Below are 17,686 nucleotides of genomic sequence, written 5' to 3'. Positions count from 1 at the left end.
AGACCTACTGTAGCACAAAAGAAAAGGTTAATGCTGGCTATGAATGATGGTTATAGTTTGATATGGGATATAAGGCAGCTGGTGTGAATGTTTTGGCTAATCAGCAGATTCCTTCATTCTCAGTGAATTACATTTCCAAAAATATTTACCAAGTATTATGTCTTTAACCATGTGGAATCTATAGTCTTCTCGAAAAAAAATGGCAACAGATTCCTGTCTGTGTTCTGCAGAGTGATCAGTAAGTGCACTTTATGACTGCGCTTGAGATGTTCCTGATAGATTGAGTTTGCATATCATTCAAAAACTCTCAGGCAGCAGCTGCACTGGACGTTTCTGCTCGGAAGTAAATAGTGGGCACACACTAAATGGAAACACAGTAAGCATTGTAATGCAGGCATAAATAGTTCTTAATCTGTGCAGATCTCACAAAAACATTGCTGTTTCAAAGCAGAATTGTAAATTATAAATTAAATCATATGAGGAGATTGAATACATTTATGTATATATTAATACATAAATATAATAAATATAAATAACAAAGCAGCTAGTAGATGATCTTAAATTATAGAATTATTGATTAGAGTGATGTCTAGAAAAAGCAGATTATATGATATTCTAATAGATACACTGACAGATATGCCATGATTCTATTTATATATCTTTTACCCTTTTTTTCTACAATTAGAAAACAAAATTACATATAAATCTAAATGAAATATTTTAAAAACCTTACAATACAAATTTACCATTTTTAAGAAAAATGAAGGTAATTTGGATTTTGATTGAAATAGTTGGGAGAGAGCCGTGTTTACTATGTGTAACATCCCCCTTTTCTTTTAACAACAGTCTGTATATGTCTGGGAACTAAGGAGACCAGTTACTGAAGTTTTGGGAAAAGAATGTCATCTCTTTTGTGTCTAATACAGGATTAAAGCTGCTCAACAGTCCTGGGTTCTCTTTGTCATATTTGTTTCTTGATGCACCAAATGTTTTTTATTAGCAAAATATCTGGACTGCAGCCAAGCAGGTTCAGCACCCTGACTCTTTAACTATAAAGCCATGCTAATGTAATGGATACAGTGTACAGTTAACGTGATCTTGCTGAAATATCGTCTGGATAAGTGCATATGTTGCTCTATAACCTAAATATTCCTTTTAAGATTGATGGTGATTTTTCAGATGTACAAGCTGCCCATTCCAAAAGCACAAATGCACCCCATACCATCAGAGTTGCAATGCTGATGGTATTGGGTGAGTGCTGATAATAAGCAGGATAGTTCCTCTCTTTATTAGTCTGGAGGATGCATCATCCATTATTTCCAAATATACCACAGAACAGTTTTTCACTTTGCCACAAACCAATTTTATGTTGAGGAACATTTTGAGGAACATTTATGTTGATGAACATTTTGAAATCATTCCACAATATGTAAATGCAGTTTTTCACAGATTGGTTAACCTGCCCATCTTTACTTTTAAGTGACTCTGCCTTTCTAAGATACTCTTTTAATTTCCAATCACGTGACTGAGCTGTTACCAATTGACCTAATTAGTTTCAAAATGTTCCTCCTGCAGTTTCTTTTTTAGTAACACTTTCCAGCCTTTTGTTGCTCTGTTTACTTCAAGATTACCATGTTTTGTTTTGTTTTTCTTCAAAATGGTACATTTCCTTAGTTTAAGCATTTGATATAATTTATTTGGTCTACTTTGAGTATGGGTTTATGAGATTGGAAGTCACTGCATTCTGTTTTTATTTGCATTGTACACAGTATCATAATCTTTATGGAAATGTGGTTGTAATTCATTTCAGCAACTTGTCATGTAAAGCAAAAATAAAGTGGATGCAAATACAGATATTCTAAAATTGTTGACATTAAAAAAAAAAAATTTCAAACACATAAAAATAAAGACAAAGTAACAAAGAGACCATAATCAGATAAAGAATTTGAAGAATCTGGACTATAACAACAACTATCAAAAACAAACATGAGACAACAAGTTCAGTGAAGGATAAAGTTATACACACAAGTGCTCATCAAATTGATAAACAACAGGTGTGAGTGAGTGCCATGCAACAAACAAAAAAGTGCAGTGGCTGTTGGGTAATGTAGTCCTTAGGCTTAATCTTGACAGAGCAGTGGGAATGACAGACTGGTTCAAGGTGGAGGTTGGACTGCATCAAGGTCGGCTCTGAGCCCTTTCCTGTTTGCAGTGGTGATGGACAGGTTGACAGACAAGGTCAGACAGGAGTCTCTATAGACTATGATGTTTGCGGATGATATTGTGATTTGTGGTGAGAGTAGGGAGCAGGTGGAGGTACGCACTGGAGAGAAGGGAAATGAAAGTCAGTAGGAGTAAGACAGTATATGTGTGTGAATGAGAGGGAGGGCAGTGGAGTGGTGCGGTTGCAGGGAGAAGAGGTGGTGAAGGTGGAGGAGTTCAGGTACCTGGGGTGAACAGTGCAAAGTAATAGAGAGTGTGTTAGAGAAGTGAAGAAAAGAGTGCAGGCAGAGTGGAGTGGGTGGAGAAGAGTGACAGGAGTGGTTTGTGATAGAAGAGTATCTGCAAGAGTGAAAGGGAAAGTTTATAGGACTGTGGTGAGACCTGCGATGTTTTATGGTTTAGAGACCGTGGCACTGAGTAAAAGACAGGATGTGGAGCTGGAGGTAGCAGAGCTGAAGATAAAGATTTTCATTTGGAGTGACGAGGATGGACAGAATTAAAAACGAGTTTATCAGAGGGACTGCGCATGTTTTGGAGACAAGGTGAGGGAGGCGCGATTGAGATGGTTTGGACATGTACAGAGGAGGGACATGTGGTATATCGGTAGAAGAATGCTGAGGATGGAGCCGCCAGGAAGGAGGAAAAGAGGAAGGCTAAGGAAAAGGTTTATGGATGTGGTGAGGGAAGACATGCAGGTGAATGGTTTAAAAGAGGCAGATGTAGAGGACAGAGAAATGTGGAGACGAATGATCCGCTGTAGCAAACCCCTAATGGAAGCAGCTGAAAGAAGAAAAAAAGTTTTGTGAAAAGTTTACAACATTAAATTATAAATATGAACAAAAAAAAAAGAGTCATTAAAAAAAACCCATGAAATTAGAGGTATGGTACACAAGGTATGCTGTTATTGGAAAATATTAAACTTTGGACTGTTAACAGTAACTATGCTTTGTGCTGGATAAAAGTTTACATTGTCCCTTTTTTTTCTGAAATTCTCTTCCATAGCCAAAGTAAAGGCAAACCCCTTTCATACTATGCATCAAACAGATTCTATGTTAATGGCTCCATATCCAAATATAAGGATAATCTTTTATACAAAAGGTACCATCATTATGTATGTTACTATAAAGATTCACTTAATTTCTTTTGATGTTCTGATGAATGTAGCATGTCGTTCTGCTGACATCGCAACATGTCAGTAATACATATTGTACTCTAAGAATCAGAGGGCGCATTACCATTACCATTTTATATGCTAATGCCAGTGCAGAATGCATGATTGCACTGTTAAGGATGTGAAACTAAAAGTTGATGAGTGGCAATGCTTGCAAAAGTGCTGATTAAAACGGTATGTACCGTGCAGCTTAGATTCAGGTTCACGGAACGTGAAGCTAGACTGTACTGTATGCCAAGCATGACTGGGAGCACAATAGGGGTGGGGTATTTTTAAACAATGCACCAGGCAAGGTCACAAATGAGTTACAGAGACATAATACTTTATTTACATCAGAGAGCTATCATTCTTAGAATGGTGTGAACAGTGAAAATAACAAGGTCTACACACCTCTTTAAAAACCCTGTTAACTTTTATGTGATGTAAAAAAATTAAAGAGAAAACCATGTCAAATGATGAACCATTAGTGAAAAACCAATCAAAATTGTTTTATCGAAATAGTATCTAATACTCTTTTCAAAGCCTTCGCTGCTTGTAATACAGCACTCAGTCTTGGGAAAGAGTCAACTAAATTAGAACAACATTATTCCGTTTGCAGAAATGCTTCAGATTTCTCATATTGCATGGTGATCTCCTCTCAGAGCACTCTTCATGTCATTCCACACCTCTTTAATAGGATTTAGATCTGGGCTCTGACTGGGCTTCAGGCCATTCCAAACTGTTGATCTTCCGCTTCTGAAGCTATTCTTCTACTCTTGTTATGGTGCTAAACGATGACTTTTTCTACATCTTAATTTGCCTAACAGGGGCCTTCAGGTCTGCCTGAAATAGATGAGTGTTTGAAGTGTTTCATGATTCCCTCTGCCAGAGAAGAAGCCTTAGAACATGATGCTGCCATCACCATGCTTCACCATGAGCAAAGTCTTTTTTTTGTGTGATAAATCAAGCACAGGTAATCCCAGATTTACAATGGAGATGCCTTTCTGCTGACCCCATTGTAACTTAAAAAAATCGTAAATCGAGACCCAGGACCCAGGAGTCTTAAAGAATAGTCATAATTAATAATTTAACAAATTACAGTACATAATTTGGCCAAACAGAGCAACAGAGTACCATACTGTATTAACTACACAGTATATATGTATATGGCAGCAGGCGCATGGACAATGGTGGAGCATATGCTGCTATGTTTTCCTGCAGCGTGAAACGTAAAATATTGTCGTCTCACTATCGTCAATGAAAAATCACAAGTCGATCCATCTATATACAATATCATTTAGCGTTATGCAAATACAATTTACCATGACCTAATCAGAACACAACATATTTCCTGACAAGGTTTGAATAATATAGGCATACCTGGATGCTTTATTTATTTTTATTTTTTTTTGGTAAAAAGAGTCACCCTCCATCTAGGAGTCTTGGAAACCTCCCTGATTTTTTTATTATTGATCTGTAAACTGTCAGTTCATCCTGTTCATAATTAAAAACAAACTATATATAGTGATGACTACACAATTTCAAATGATCATGAAAACAGAATTTTTTATTTACACTATTTTCAGGGTTGCTGGGGTGCATAGAGCTTTTGCAGGTGAAAGAAAGAAATTGAAAAGTGTTGATATAAATACTAACAGACCAATAGACCTTGAGCTTTGTGTACCAGGCTATCCTGTTGAAATGATGTTAATGCAGCCGCAGCAACTCCATGAATATTGCTGAATAGTCTTATTAACACTGCTCAGCTATTATGGGATGCATCATTACAGCTAGAAATGGATTTCAAAATTTAATTATGGATATTTGGGCATTCTTCTCCCTGTCTCTTTCTATCGGATTGTTTTTTGGGACATTAGGAATTAGGTACACATTGTGGGACATAATAATCACAAAGAGATATTATAATATTTGCCCTGCACAAGATTTATCGCCACCCTCTGTCCCTTTTTGCCAGAGCATCTTTCATTTGCCTCTCAATTGCAGCTAATGTTAGTTTGCTATACCATTAGATTTTATGCCACTGTTTCAGGATGCAGTTAATACACGTTTCCTTCACCATGTTCCATGGTGTGTTTGGTTGCCTGGTAACAGGGGATTTTCTCTTGAGCTCATCTAATGGAGCCCTTTAACAGTGCAGTAGTAGCAGGTCACCTGTGAACAGAAGGCTGACCTATTTAAATGGATTTGAAGCATCAAAGGACACAAGCTTGACAATGTCCATATAATGAATTTGGTCACTTTTTACGCACTTCCAGATTTAAATATATATTGCCAGTCAAATGATTCGAAAACACTATATGGTATGTTTGTTTTATGCAAATGATTTGAGAGAAGTAATTTTTTAGAATGACTTAGATGCAATATAATCAGAAATGGCCAAACTCTTGATCTCTCTAATCAGGCTTCATTATTGTGTATTACATTAATAATAGCACAGTCTATGGGTCTTTTATCTATAGGATTAACAGGTTAACCTTTTAAACAATCATTTAGAGCCCTGTTAGGGTCTGAGGGTGACCAGGCAAAATGTTTTATGCAATTGACAATACATTTCCTTATTACTTTTCTATATCTATCTATCTATCTATCTATCTATCTATCTATCTATCTATCTATCTATCTATCTATCTATCTATCTATCTATATACAGACAGACAGACAGACAGACAGATAGATAGACAGATAGATAGATAGATAGATAGATAGATAGATAGATAGATAGATAGATAGATAGATAGTACTGTACATATGCACACATAATAGCAGTGGTGTACAGTAACGGAGTAAATGTAATTCTTTAACTACCTTTTCGTGAATCTGTACTTTACTCAAGTATTTCTGTTTGGGGAGACTTTTACTTTACTTCACTACATTTCAAATATCTTACTAAATTTCTCGAAATCAGTTGTTCGATTTTATTTATGAGTGGATTACAACGTTCAGTAACTGATCAGTGTACAACGCTCTCTCTGTTTTAAACTTGTTTTGATTGCCACTTGGCAGTAGTAGGATGGGCATCTTAAAGGGATGCGTTCAATTGTATTTATTTTATTTTTTTTACTCATTTGCATGGTCACGTCAATTATTATATCATGTCGAGGTAAATGAAGCTGGTCAGGACTCGGAGGGACTCTGTTGGGTGACATCACCTCAGTTAGGAGAACTGAATCCAAGTTAAAATTATGGATGACAAAAAAGGTCTCAGAAGCCCAATTCAGAAAAAAAGAAGGAAGGAAAGAAGTAGGGGGAAAGGTGCAAGGTGTGAATGCAGATCTATCACTCATCTCGTTAAAGGCTAATGCATTTAATGAAATAGGCTAATATAGCACTTAAATGATGCTGTGCTTTTACGCATAGAGCACAAATATTTAATTTAGCTGCATAACATTATAATTTAGAGTTTGTAGTTTATTGTAATGTGTGTATCAACAAAACAATTACAGCCCAACTAGTCTAGTAGCACTTATTGATTTGATTACCTTTAATTGAGGTGATGTCATAAAGGTTTTCTGTGATTGAACTGAGTTCAGGGGAATCTCCAGTGCAGCTTAAAAGGCTCATTTAAATGACATATACTATAAGGATATAGATGTCATATTTATCTTATGGGTTTAGCTATGGAGTTCTTGGTTTTGAGAGTTTGATCAATTGTTTGTGCAATAAATGCATTTAGGGTGATATTTATACATGAAAGGAAGCTCTTAGAAATGTCTCCAAATTTGTGGTCTGCTCTGAGAATATGTCTTACTCATTCAGTGACAGTAGCTGAAGCAGAGAGAAACTAATCAACAAGGGAGACGTTGGGACATGGCGTGGTTCAGCCCGGGCCTCGTTCAAGCTAGAACCGCCATTGCCGCTTGGGGGTCTCTACTTTGCATGAACATCTAGTTTAACAGCAAGCAGAACATTTAGAGAGGAATAAATGAGGAAAGAATTTCCTGACTCGAACTTGCCACAACACCCATAGCCTTATTTGCGCGTTTTTTTAAGTCGTTAAAAGAAAGGTTTTGGGCATATGATCACTTATTATATATAAATCATTGTTTGACTCATTAATATCATTCTATTATTAGATTGGTGTGCTAAAAGTAACATTAGAGTCTTTTCACATAAACTGAGTTGATTAAGAGTCTTGTGATAAAAAAGATAATTGGACATAATAAATCATAGTACTTGGATACTTACTGTAGGTGCATTTGAAGGCAGATACCTTTGTACTTTTTGTACCTGAAGTAATATTTTACCTTATGTTTCTCTACTTTTATTTAAGTACATGCTATGTGCACTTTGTCCACCACTGCATCATAGTATATACAGTATTTCCTAATTTATCACAATATATTTTGTTCAATAAGGGTGATATATATATATATATATATATATATATATATATATATATATATATATATATATATATATATATATATATATATATATATATATATATATATATATATATATATATATATATATATATATATATATATATATATATATATAAGGAAGTGTTGTTTACTCTTAGTTCGGCCTTTTCTGATTTTGACCTAGTTTGTGCATGTTTTGGACCTGAATGTGATAACACTTTGTGTCTGCTTATAATCTGGTCTGGTCTCATGCTGTGGATTCTGACTAAGATTCTTGAGAAAGCTGAAGTAAAGCCCTCCTCTTACATCCAACTGCTCTCTGTTGTCGTGGACCAACACATTTTGGGTACACACTGCACTGTGATTGAAGCTCATGTTTTAGTGTTTACACATGGTTTCACAAATGTGTCCAAAAACACTTTCAGCATGAGTTTTGCTGGAGGTTTTTTTTTTTTTTTTTTTTTTTTTAAGTTTTTTCCTGGCATGATTCTGCAGCTCTGTATTCCTACTGAGAAGAGGAAAGTGCCAAGGACTTGAGCTTCAAAAGCCCCAGAATTAGAATGCTGGATGTTTACTTTCATCTAAGCTTTTACAGGAGGGAGAAGGACAAAAGGACAACCCTTGCATCCCTTTGGCAATTATAGTGGAAATCTGTGCACGGGAGACTTGCTACACAACCACAGAAATATTATGTTATAACTTAATATATACATATTTCATTGCTTAAACCACACATGGTTCTTAATTATTATAATGTATTATTGAATGGTTAAAATAATGCTAAAGAATCCCTGTTATAAGAAATTGTCATTGTCTCTCTCTCTCTCTCTCTCTCTCTCTCTCTCTCTCTCTCTCTTTCTTAATATATAGTGTATATAGTATATACAAATGATTTGTTACTGTACTTAAGTAGATTTTACACATTTGCACATATTCTACTACTTACATTTTCGAAACAGGCTTGTTACTTTAGTTTTAATCTATTTGGTGACATGATCAATATTTTTTCTTCTCATTGCACACCATTTTTAGCCCATCAACCTATTTCTTGCGTGGCTTTTTCAATCTACCACTGGTGATCATTTCATGGTCCTCACACACCACAGACATAGGCTAGTTTACGAAGCTAACAACAAGCAAGAAGGCAACAAGAAGTTTGGGGCTAACATGAATGAGACAGAGGGAGTCAGTGAAGTAAGCATGACTGAGTACAGAGACTTTCCTGATCACCTGATCATCATCATTATCTTTTCTCTGTTTGTGTTCTATATGGTGTTTTTCAGTCTGGAGACATTAATTAGGCAACAAAATGTGAAATTTCTTTGTATTAATATTAATATGATGTGAGGTCCCAGTTATCAGCATGACACTAAAACAGGTAGTAGTAATGACTACTTTTTACTTAAGTACATGTCAGAGCCCAAACTTCTTTACTTTAATTTGAGTAATAAAGTATAGTCAGTACTTTAACTTCTATCAGAGTCTTTTAAAACATGAGTATGAGTACTTCTACTTGAGTGAAGGATGTGTGTATTTATGCGATCTCTGTATATATACATATACATATATGGTAACTTTACAAATAAATGAATAAATAAAAAAAATCCTAGAACATCCAATTTAGAATAATAAGAAAAAAAGGTGCTTTAAGTTTGTCACATGTTCTTAACAGCACATCTTTTATTGCTTATCCCAACAAGGTTAGGAGACGAGGTCAGAGTGCATGGTCAGCAATAAAACAGTGCTCTAGAGCACTGAGGGTTAAGGGCCTTGCTCAGGGGCCCCAAGAGTTGGATCTTGGCAGTACTGGGGCTTGAATCCTGACCTTCCAATCCGTAACCCAGAGCCTAACCAGTGAGCCACCCCCACTCTATGGGCAAATGTGCTCTTGGGGACCTTCATTGCAAGCTGTAAATGTTGCACTCCCCATATCTGTGCCTTGACACAATCCTCTCTCTAAACTCTGCGGTTAGTTCGTTTGACCCCATTGATTTTTGTTTTGCTCTGATATGCAATTTAGCTGTTAAATCTAACAAGCAATGTCTATAGAAGTGAATGACCTTGCACCTTGTCCTCTATATAACAATTCAATTATTTGAGCCACCACTCCATTATTTTATTTCACATGCTGAACATAAATAAGCAAATTTGCCACAAATATTTTTTTCAATTGTTTGAATCTTTATATACTTTTTATGTACAGGAGACAAGGTCCCAGTTTGATCCATCACAGGTTAAATACATTCCTCAAATGGTAATCCAAAAAACAATACACACTCTTACTTGTACTTTAATTGAAAAGTGCATCTAAGTATAAATATTTGAAGGTATAAACCTTATCAAACTGGAATATCACAACACCCAAAACCTAAACTGAATTTAACCCAGTCTGACTGGTCTATATTTTTTCCCAAATGTCATCACTAGAGACAGGTTACTGGACTAAATGTACATGGAATATCAGTCGAACCCTAAGGGACTACATTACAATATGTTTTGAAGCCAGCTGCTGTAACTGACACATAACTGACATGTATCCGAGTGTGTTTGATGTAGGTAATTATCAGGACAGCATGATGGTCTGCTAAAAGTCCTTTGTGCAGGTGTGTTTGTAAGAATATAAAGGTTGGTAGCTTTCCGTACCACATACTAACTGGCTTTGGTGCAGTGTAATTGAATATAACACACAGTTGGTGCATCAAACCCAAATTATAACCCCTTCATAGCTCAGTCCTTTGAGTCATGACATGTAAAAGTGATTTGTAATTGAAACAGACTCCTACTTTACTTCAGTGCAGTGATGCTGCCCAGGAGATGCCCAGAATTTCAGAAAGATCATTGTAAATGCAGAAAATAGCTGATATTATTATAGATGCATGTATAATACAATAATAATTACACTATGTGATTCCTACAAACCACTCCAGATTGATTTCCTACTACACTGTGGACAAATCAGGTTTAATTACGAACGATTAATGTGATGTGCAGATGACTCTCTGCAAAGCTGTGAATTTCTGGAGAAAAAAAAAGTGTCACTGAGTGCAGTTTATCACTGCCCATTATGTTTTTCAGTGCATTTATTATCTTTGACAAACGGTTTCTCATGGGAACCTTTAGCATCTCGGTGGAATTAACACATTTCAGAGCACAATATTGTCAGGGAATAATACTTTACTCAGGCTTGAGACTCACTAAAGGGAACTGTATAGCCAGGAGTTCAAGAAATGCAAAGTACTTATTTCCTTTTTACTGTTTTCCCTATGCATACGCATAGAAATGCGTACATAAAATGAATTTGTAATTCATTGGGTAAAGAAAATCTATACTACAAAATTCAGTGTGTTCATGTCCTGTAATGTCTTAAAAAGATTTACAGGCAACACATGGTCATTTTATTTCTTTCAGGTTTCACACTGCTCATTTTCACACTTTTTGATTTGCAATATTTGATTAGATTTTAAGAATTATTTGGAATACAATGTAATTAACAACAGTTATGCATTTGTGTTGGGTCAGTGGGTAAAATTGTGGCTTCTCAGCTTCTGGGTGTTAGTTTTAGACTGAATTTGGGTGACCGTTGTCTTGAATGTTCTTCATAGGGGTTTCTACCATTTTCTCTGGTTTCCCCAGACCTCACAAAAACATGCCAGTAGGTTAAATGTTATGTGACTTTATGTCGTCTTTGCAAATATTCCCCTTCACACCCAGTGTTCTGGGGATCTTTGATCGGGATTAAGTATGATTTCTGAGCATAAATGAGGTCATAAAAAGGTGTATGATGCATTTTTTTTTAAGTGTATATAACTACTCAACACAGTCTTATTTTTTATTTTCCTAAATGATAACATCAGAGCAAGATACTGGACAACAAGAACATGGAATATCATTCTGAAAGGATTAGATCACAGTACTTTCTGAAGACAGTTGCTGTTGGACATGTGTTTGTAAGAGTGTTTGTTGAAATTAACCCTCAGGACAGCTTGAGGGTCTGTTTATAGCCCTATGTGCAGTTGTATCTGTGGCTGGGTTTCTATACTACATATAAACTGACTTTGGTGCAGTGTAACCAAGAATAACATTGCTGCATTAAAACCTCTCATGGATTTGATTTTATTGTCAAGTAATCATAACCCTAACAGTCTTCATCTTGCACTGTTACTTTATTACTGCCACCTCTGGACACATAGATATTATTAATATACTTATTTACTACTTGCAATTTATTGAGGTTCAATGGTGGTCTAGTGGTTAGGATGTGGCGCTCTCACCGCCACGGCCGGGGTTCGATCCCCGGTCAGGGAACCAAACCCAGCCATTAGGGTCAACTCTCAGTGCCAGTCCCAAGCCCAGATAAATGGGGAGGGTTGTTTTAGGAAGGGCATTCAGCGTAAAAACATGTGCCAAATCAAACATACGGATCACGATTACGGATGATCCGCTGTGGCGACCCCTAATGGGAGAAGCAGAAAAAAAGTTACTACTTGCTATTTATTGTACTTTTATTTACTGTTCTGCCTTATTAATTAGTGCATCACTTTACTCTGCCAGTGTCCACCACTGCTTTCATTTACCTTATCAGATCATCTCAACCATTCATGTGCAATATTTGCCTAATAAGTGTACTGTCAGTGTCTGACCTTGTCACAGCATTTCATTGTTCAATGTATCAAATGTAAGTGCGCAAATCACAAATAAATGACTGTTGATGATGCAGAGGTTTGTATAAAAGGAACTATAAAACCTTTGATTTAACCTTTAGCTTGAGGTTAATATGAGGATAATAATGTAAGCACATCAGAAAACTTAATGAACATACAGTATCAGTCTATAGGTTGGACATATCTTCTCATCACTGTTTTTTTTCCCCTTTTCTTCTTTAGTTTTATTATTCTCAACATTATACATTAATACTGAATCAAAACTATGGAAGAACACAAATGGAATATATATATAAAAAAAACACTTGTTGAATAACCCATAACATGTTTTATATTTTCCATTCTTCAAAGTGGCCACCTTTTTCTTTGAGGGCATCTTTGCGCACTCTTGGCAATCCTCTCAGTCAGCCTCATGAGGTAGTCACCTGGAATGGTTTTCCAACAATCTTCAAGTAGTTCGCAAAGGTCTTGAGAACCAACTGTAATTGTAGACACACTCATAAAGTATATCCCCTTAAACAGTGTTGTTTTTTAAGATCAAGATAGGCAATGTAAAGTTTATATATGCTTCAAGATGAAAGGTGCGATTAAAGGTTGGTGACAGGGCAGATCTAAAAATCACATAATAATGAAAGCAGGCAGGTTTTCTCTCCTTGCATTGGACAGCTTCATTTAAAAACAGGATCCTTCAAGCAGAGCTGGTAAGCATGAATATATAGTAAACTGTGGCTGCACCACACCAGCACACACCACTACACCACTACACCAGCACGCTCCAACTCACCTTGAGTAACCGCGTTCTGGATTACGCACACAATTAACCAATACGCTAGGCGACTCCTCGCCATGTCAGCCAATCAAAAGGTAACAGGGACGTGTTCTACTGCTGCATTACCCACTCCATCCCTGTTAGGGCAGCGAATGGCAGCGAATGGCAGCGCGGCGTGGGCGGAGCCGACGTCTGAATTCCCGCACTGGGTTTCGCGTCGCGCTTGAGAAGCGTCTCCGTCTTCCACGAGCGTGTTGGTGCAGGTGTCCGGGGGGAGGATAAGGAAGAGGATGATGATGATGATGATGAGGATGATGATGATGAGGATGCCATAAGAAAGGCGGGCAGGGGCAAGAATGAAGGGAGACGCCGGAAAGACAGAGAGAGAAAGAGAAAGAGAGAAAGAAAGAGAGAAAGAGAGAGAGAAAACAGGGATTATGTTATGAATAACGGGAGAACAGTGCGGGTGCGCGAAAATCGACTATGTGCAAAATATTGAAAGGGCCACGCTGAGCTGTTATTTGTGGTCGGCGACAGTACTATGATTTGGTATGTGGCCACTTTGATAGCAAGCGTTTTCAGCACCAGGGGAACGACAGCTCAAGGTGAGTCCAAAAAGAGAAGCATGCATTTATTTTCTTTCCCCATCCAAAAGCAGACAAACACAACAAACAAAGGGCATAGCAGCATCTTTATCTTCAGCGGCAGTCGCATCGTGGAAAACTGAATTTGCAAGAAAACCGAAAGAGGTGGTGTGTGCATGATTTTTGTGCGTGCATTTTCTGTTTTTTATTTATGCAATGCACGTCTTCAGTGCCTAACTTAAAAAAAAAAGGAAAAAAGTTCAAACTCCATTCGTCCTGTTTGATCCTGTGCCTTATCATGATCAGGCTGATGCGAGGCCGCGAGCGGCGTCCAGACAGACACAAGGCGTGTAGCATCACCTCGTGCCTTTTCAGATCAAAACGCATACATACGCGTACGCGTTTCAAGGTGTTTACGACATGCACGGCGTACATGCATGGCAGAGAAATGCTGATGTGGGGAGAAAAAGAAAAATGCATTAGAATAACCGACCTTAGATAGAAGACCCAAAGTCTAGCATGCAGGAGACACTAGGACTTCCAGTCTGTGCACAGAAGAGCAGACTTAGATTGGGCAGGATTGCATGCTCTGATTTATTCATGGTGTAGTCCATTCTTGGTGCAATCGTTGGCATTAGAAATCAGTTCAATCGCGTAGTTCTTGCAGGCGACATGCAACGTTCAGTAACTTCTCTGATTTGGTTTGCGTCGTCAACTGTCCTAGGCCTCGCCATATTTATTATTTTTATTATTATTAATATTATTATTATTATTCATTCCCTTGTGAAAAACAGCATGCACACCCATGGACTTGTTTAACCTTGCGTTTTCCACGCGTGTCCAGTAGTAGTAGGGGTCGCTTCCTCGCGCTAATTAGGACTACGCGCGCGCATCTGGACTCTATACAATTAGTACGGATGCATGCGTTGTGTAGAAATCTGACTCGATGTGCATTCTCACATGGTGCACGTGGGTTATTTTATTTTATTACTGGCAACCAAGCATACAGTATGGTGTGTTTTCTGGGCCTTTGGATTTCAATTGTGTGGATATTGATGTAGGGCAGAGCGTGCACGCGGGTGATGCTCTAAAATGCACGCTGCATCCCCACTTCCTCAAGAGTCTGGATGGAAAATAATAATGATGATGATGAATCCGGGATCATTCTAAGCACTAATTGGCTTGCTGGTGCCGTGTGGGCTGCTGTGGCACAATGCGGCTCTGAAAGCAGCCTTTGATGCGAGTGAGGAGGATGAATCAGATCCTGACAAGGACTCCACTGGTGACACGATGCAATAGACAAGGTCATATCAGAGCCCGAGTAGAGCAGGGATTGGCATAGAAAATGTGTATTTATTGCTTGAAATGGATAGAAAAAAAAGGATTATAAAAAGATGTGCGCCTGCAGGAAAGAGCGCTCGCCTGTGGGCGGGGCTGCACACTGCAGCTCCAACTCAGGCAGGACATTGAAAATACAAACTACACACACAGAGACACACACAGCATTAAAACTTGATTTCACGTTCCTATCACAGTCAAATTCTTCACTATAATCTGGTAATTTCCTATTACAGCAGCTCTGCAGGTAGTTCCCGCTGTGGGTCAAGTGCAAATACTTATATTGCTAATTCTTATATACTTATTCTTATTCTTATGTTTCTATATGTGACAGATTTTATTTATTAGATCAGTAAGACTCTCATCATCTACAGTTAAGACCATTTGCCTTTTATTGTGCTAAAAGAAAGAATGACAATCTGTAAAAACTATGAGGTTTGCCCCTCTATGGTGTCTTTCAGATTCAGATGGCAATCAGAAAGGGCAGATTTGAAGCAGATATAATTAAGAAGAATTAAGAATAACCTTTATTTGTCACATATGCATTACATCACAGTGAAATTCTTCTCTTCGCATATCCCAGCGCCCCTGGAGCACAGAGGGTTAAGGACCGTTCTCAAGGGCCCACGAGTGGCAGCTTGGCGATACCAGGCTGTACTGAGGGCGATACTGAGCCTTAACCACTCCCCTAAAATGTATAATATATAAGCAAAACAACAGCGGATGTGATGGAAACAGTTCCAGTCTTTTAAAAACTGTGAGTTCACCCTATATGATCTGCAAAATAAAAATGGTGGGATAAAACAAACACAGGATTGAAGTTCAGACAAAAAAAAAAAAAGAAGTTTTGCATTGGGTCAGAATAAGAGAATAATTAAATCTATGTTAATAATAACATTATACTACATGCATTCTTTGAAAAATACATTCTACATTATAATTTTAAACAAAGGTTGAATTATGATGTTAGATTAAACATAGCTCAGCAAAAAAAAAAAGCTCTTTCCCTTTAAGATACAAATCAGGAAATCAGGAAGGGAAGGGGGCTGGGTTAAGCAGGAAGCATACTGACCACAAAATTAAAGCTGAAACACACATAGCCTGAAACATCATATATAGATATAACATTTTGTGTAATTCTACCTAATAAACCCAGATAAATGAAATAACCTTTCTTGCCTGTTACTGTATATCTGTTATAAAGAGCTAGTTCACAGGATCTAAAAATGCATACATTCACGTTTTCAAATTATTTCCTTAAAATTTACTCTAAAAATTCTGAAAACACATACATCTCTATACTGCACATTTAAATTCACACAAATCTTGGGCCTCCATCATTCGTTGTGATTAACTGTGAATAAGCCAAGTCTCTGTGCATTGACTATGAGTGAAAATTCTGTTCCTTTTGAAACATTTATGATATTAATCTTCATCTATGCTATCCAGCTGGATATAAGGCACAGCAATTGCAGTACAATTTAGTCCCTATTGGTTTTTTGCATGTTTTGAATAGATCACATGACTAAAAACAAAAATTGTTTTCTACACTACAGTGTAAAAAGACGATATTAAATTTATTGAGCTGGGAGAGCATTTTTTTGTAAAGCTTTGTTTTTGCAAGACAAAAAAACCCCACCGTCACATTGTGGATGGAAGGTCAAAAAGTCGAGAAAAAGAACAATAATAAAGAAAACTAAAATAGTTGTTATTTAAGAAAGTATAATTGATTATATGCAGTAATTATAACAATTTGAAAAGAGAGAAAAGAAAGAATGCTGGTGAGGGTATGTCTGTTAAACAGTGACAACTAGACATTTGGACAGTCCAATAATGTTAAACCGAACTATAAATGGGTAAAACAATGAGATCTCATTTATCCATAGTAATTTGTGATTATGGTGGAATCTGTGATGTTCTGTTTGACAAACTACTGTGAAATCCTGCGGCTTTTTTGTTAAATGCTTTTTAATGATACCAGGTAGGCTGTAGAATGGAGGGAGGAAGTTAATTTAATCATAAACCTTAACATTTTGTTTGGGGTTCCTCTGGGTTCTCCAGTTTCCTCCCACCTTCTGAAAACATGTCTGTGCTAAATTGCTCCTAGTTGTGATTTAGTGTGGGAATGTGCTTGTGCAGTGATGGATTGGTGTCCTGTCTGGGGTGTATTCCCACCTTGCGTATCCAGTGTACAACTGCAACCATGGCCAGGATAATGAAGATAAATGAATGAATGAATGAATGAATAATGTGGCAAACATACAAAAAAGAGGCTTAAATAAACAGCAATTCCTGCTACCAGAGTACATTACATTCTGGTACCTTCTTATACATAGATGTAAAAAGGCGAATATATATTTTACATGTAAAAAGCAGATATATATTTTAAATACTATTTTTTATATCATTATGAAATATGACATAAATATGAGACAACAACAAGAAGCATAAAGAGTACAGTGAAAGGTGAGACGATTTACTATACAAGTGCTAATCAAGGTGGCAAGAAACAAATGGGAGTGATGAGGGACATCAAGTCAAGTCACGAGGCTTTTATTGTCATTTCTACTATACAC

At 37.0% G+C, this 17,686-nt stretch overlaps 1 protein-coding gene across 5 annotated transcripts in view; it reads left to right on the top strand.

Moving 5' to 3' along the window:
- The first annotated feature begins 13,403 nt into the window (after positions 1-13,403).
- The window catches only part of igsf9ba (immunoglobulin superfamily, member 9Ba), a 76,351-nt gene continuing 72,068 nt past the window's right edge, over positions 13,404-17,686 (top strand). For all 5 annotated transcript variants that reach the window (XM_046862750.1, XM_046862751.1, XM_046862749.1 and 2 more), the window contains exon 1: positions 13,404-13,793. In XM_046862750.1, coding sequence (XP_046718706.1) covers positions 13,730-13,793 — 64 coding nt within the window. In that variant the 5' untranslated portion in view covers positions 13,404-13,729. The remainder of the gene's footprint in view (positions 13,794-17,686) is intronic.

This window comes from Silurus meridionalis, chromosome 12 (genome assembly GCF_014805685.1).
Source record: "Silurus meridionalis isolate SWU-2019-XX chromosome 12, ASM1480568v1, whole genome shotgun sequence".
Classification (NCBI taxonomy): domain Eukaryota; kingdom Metazoa; phylum Chordata; class Actinopteri; order Siluriformes; family Siluridae; genus Silurus; species Silurus meridionalis.
The sequence above is the reverse complement of the archived record's forward strand: the minus strand, read 5'-3'. Positions and strand labels throughout refer to the sequence as shown.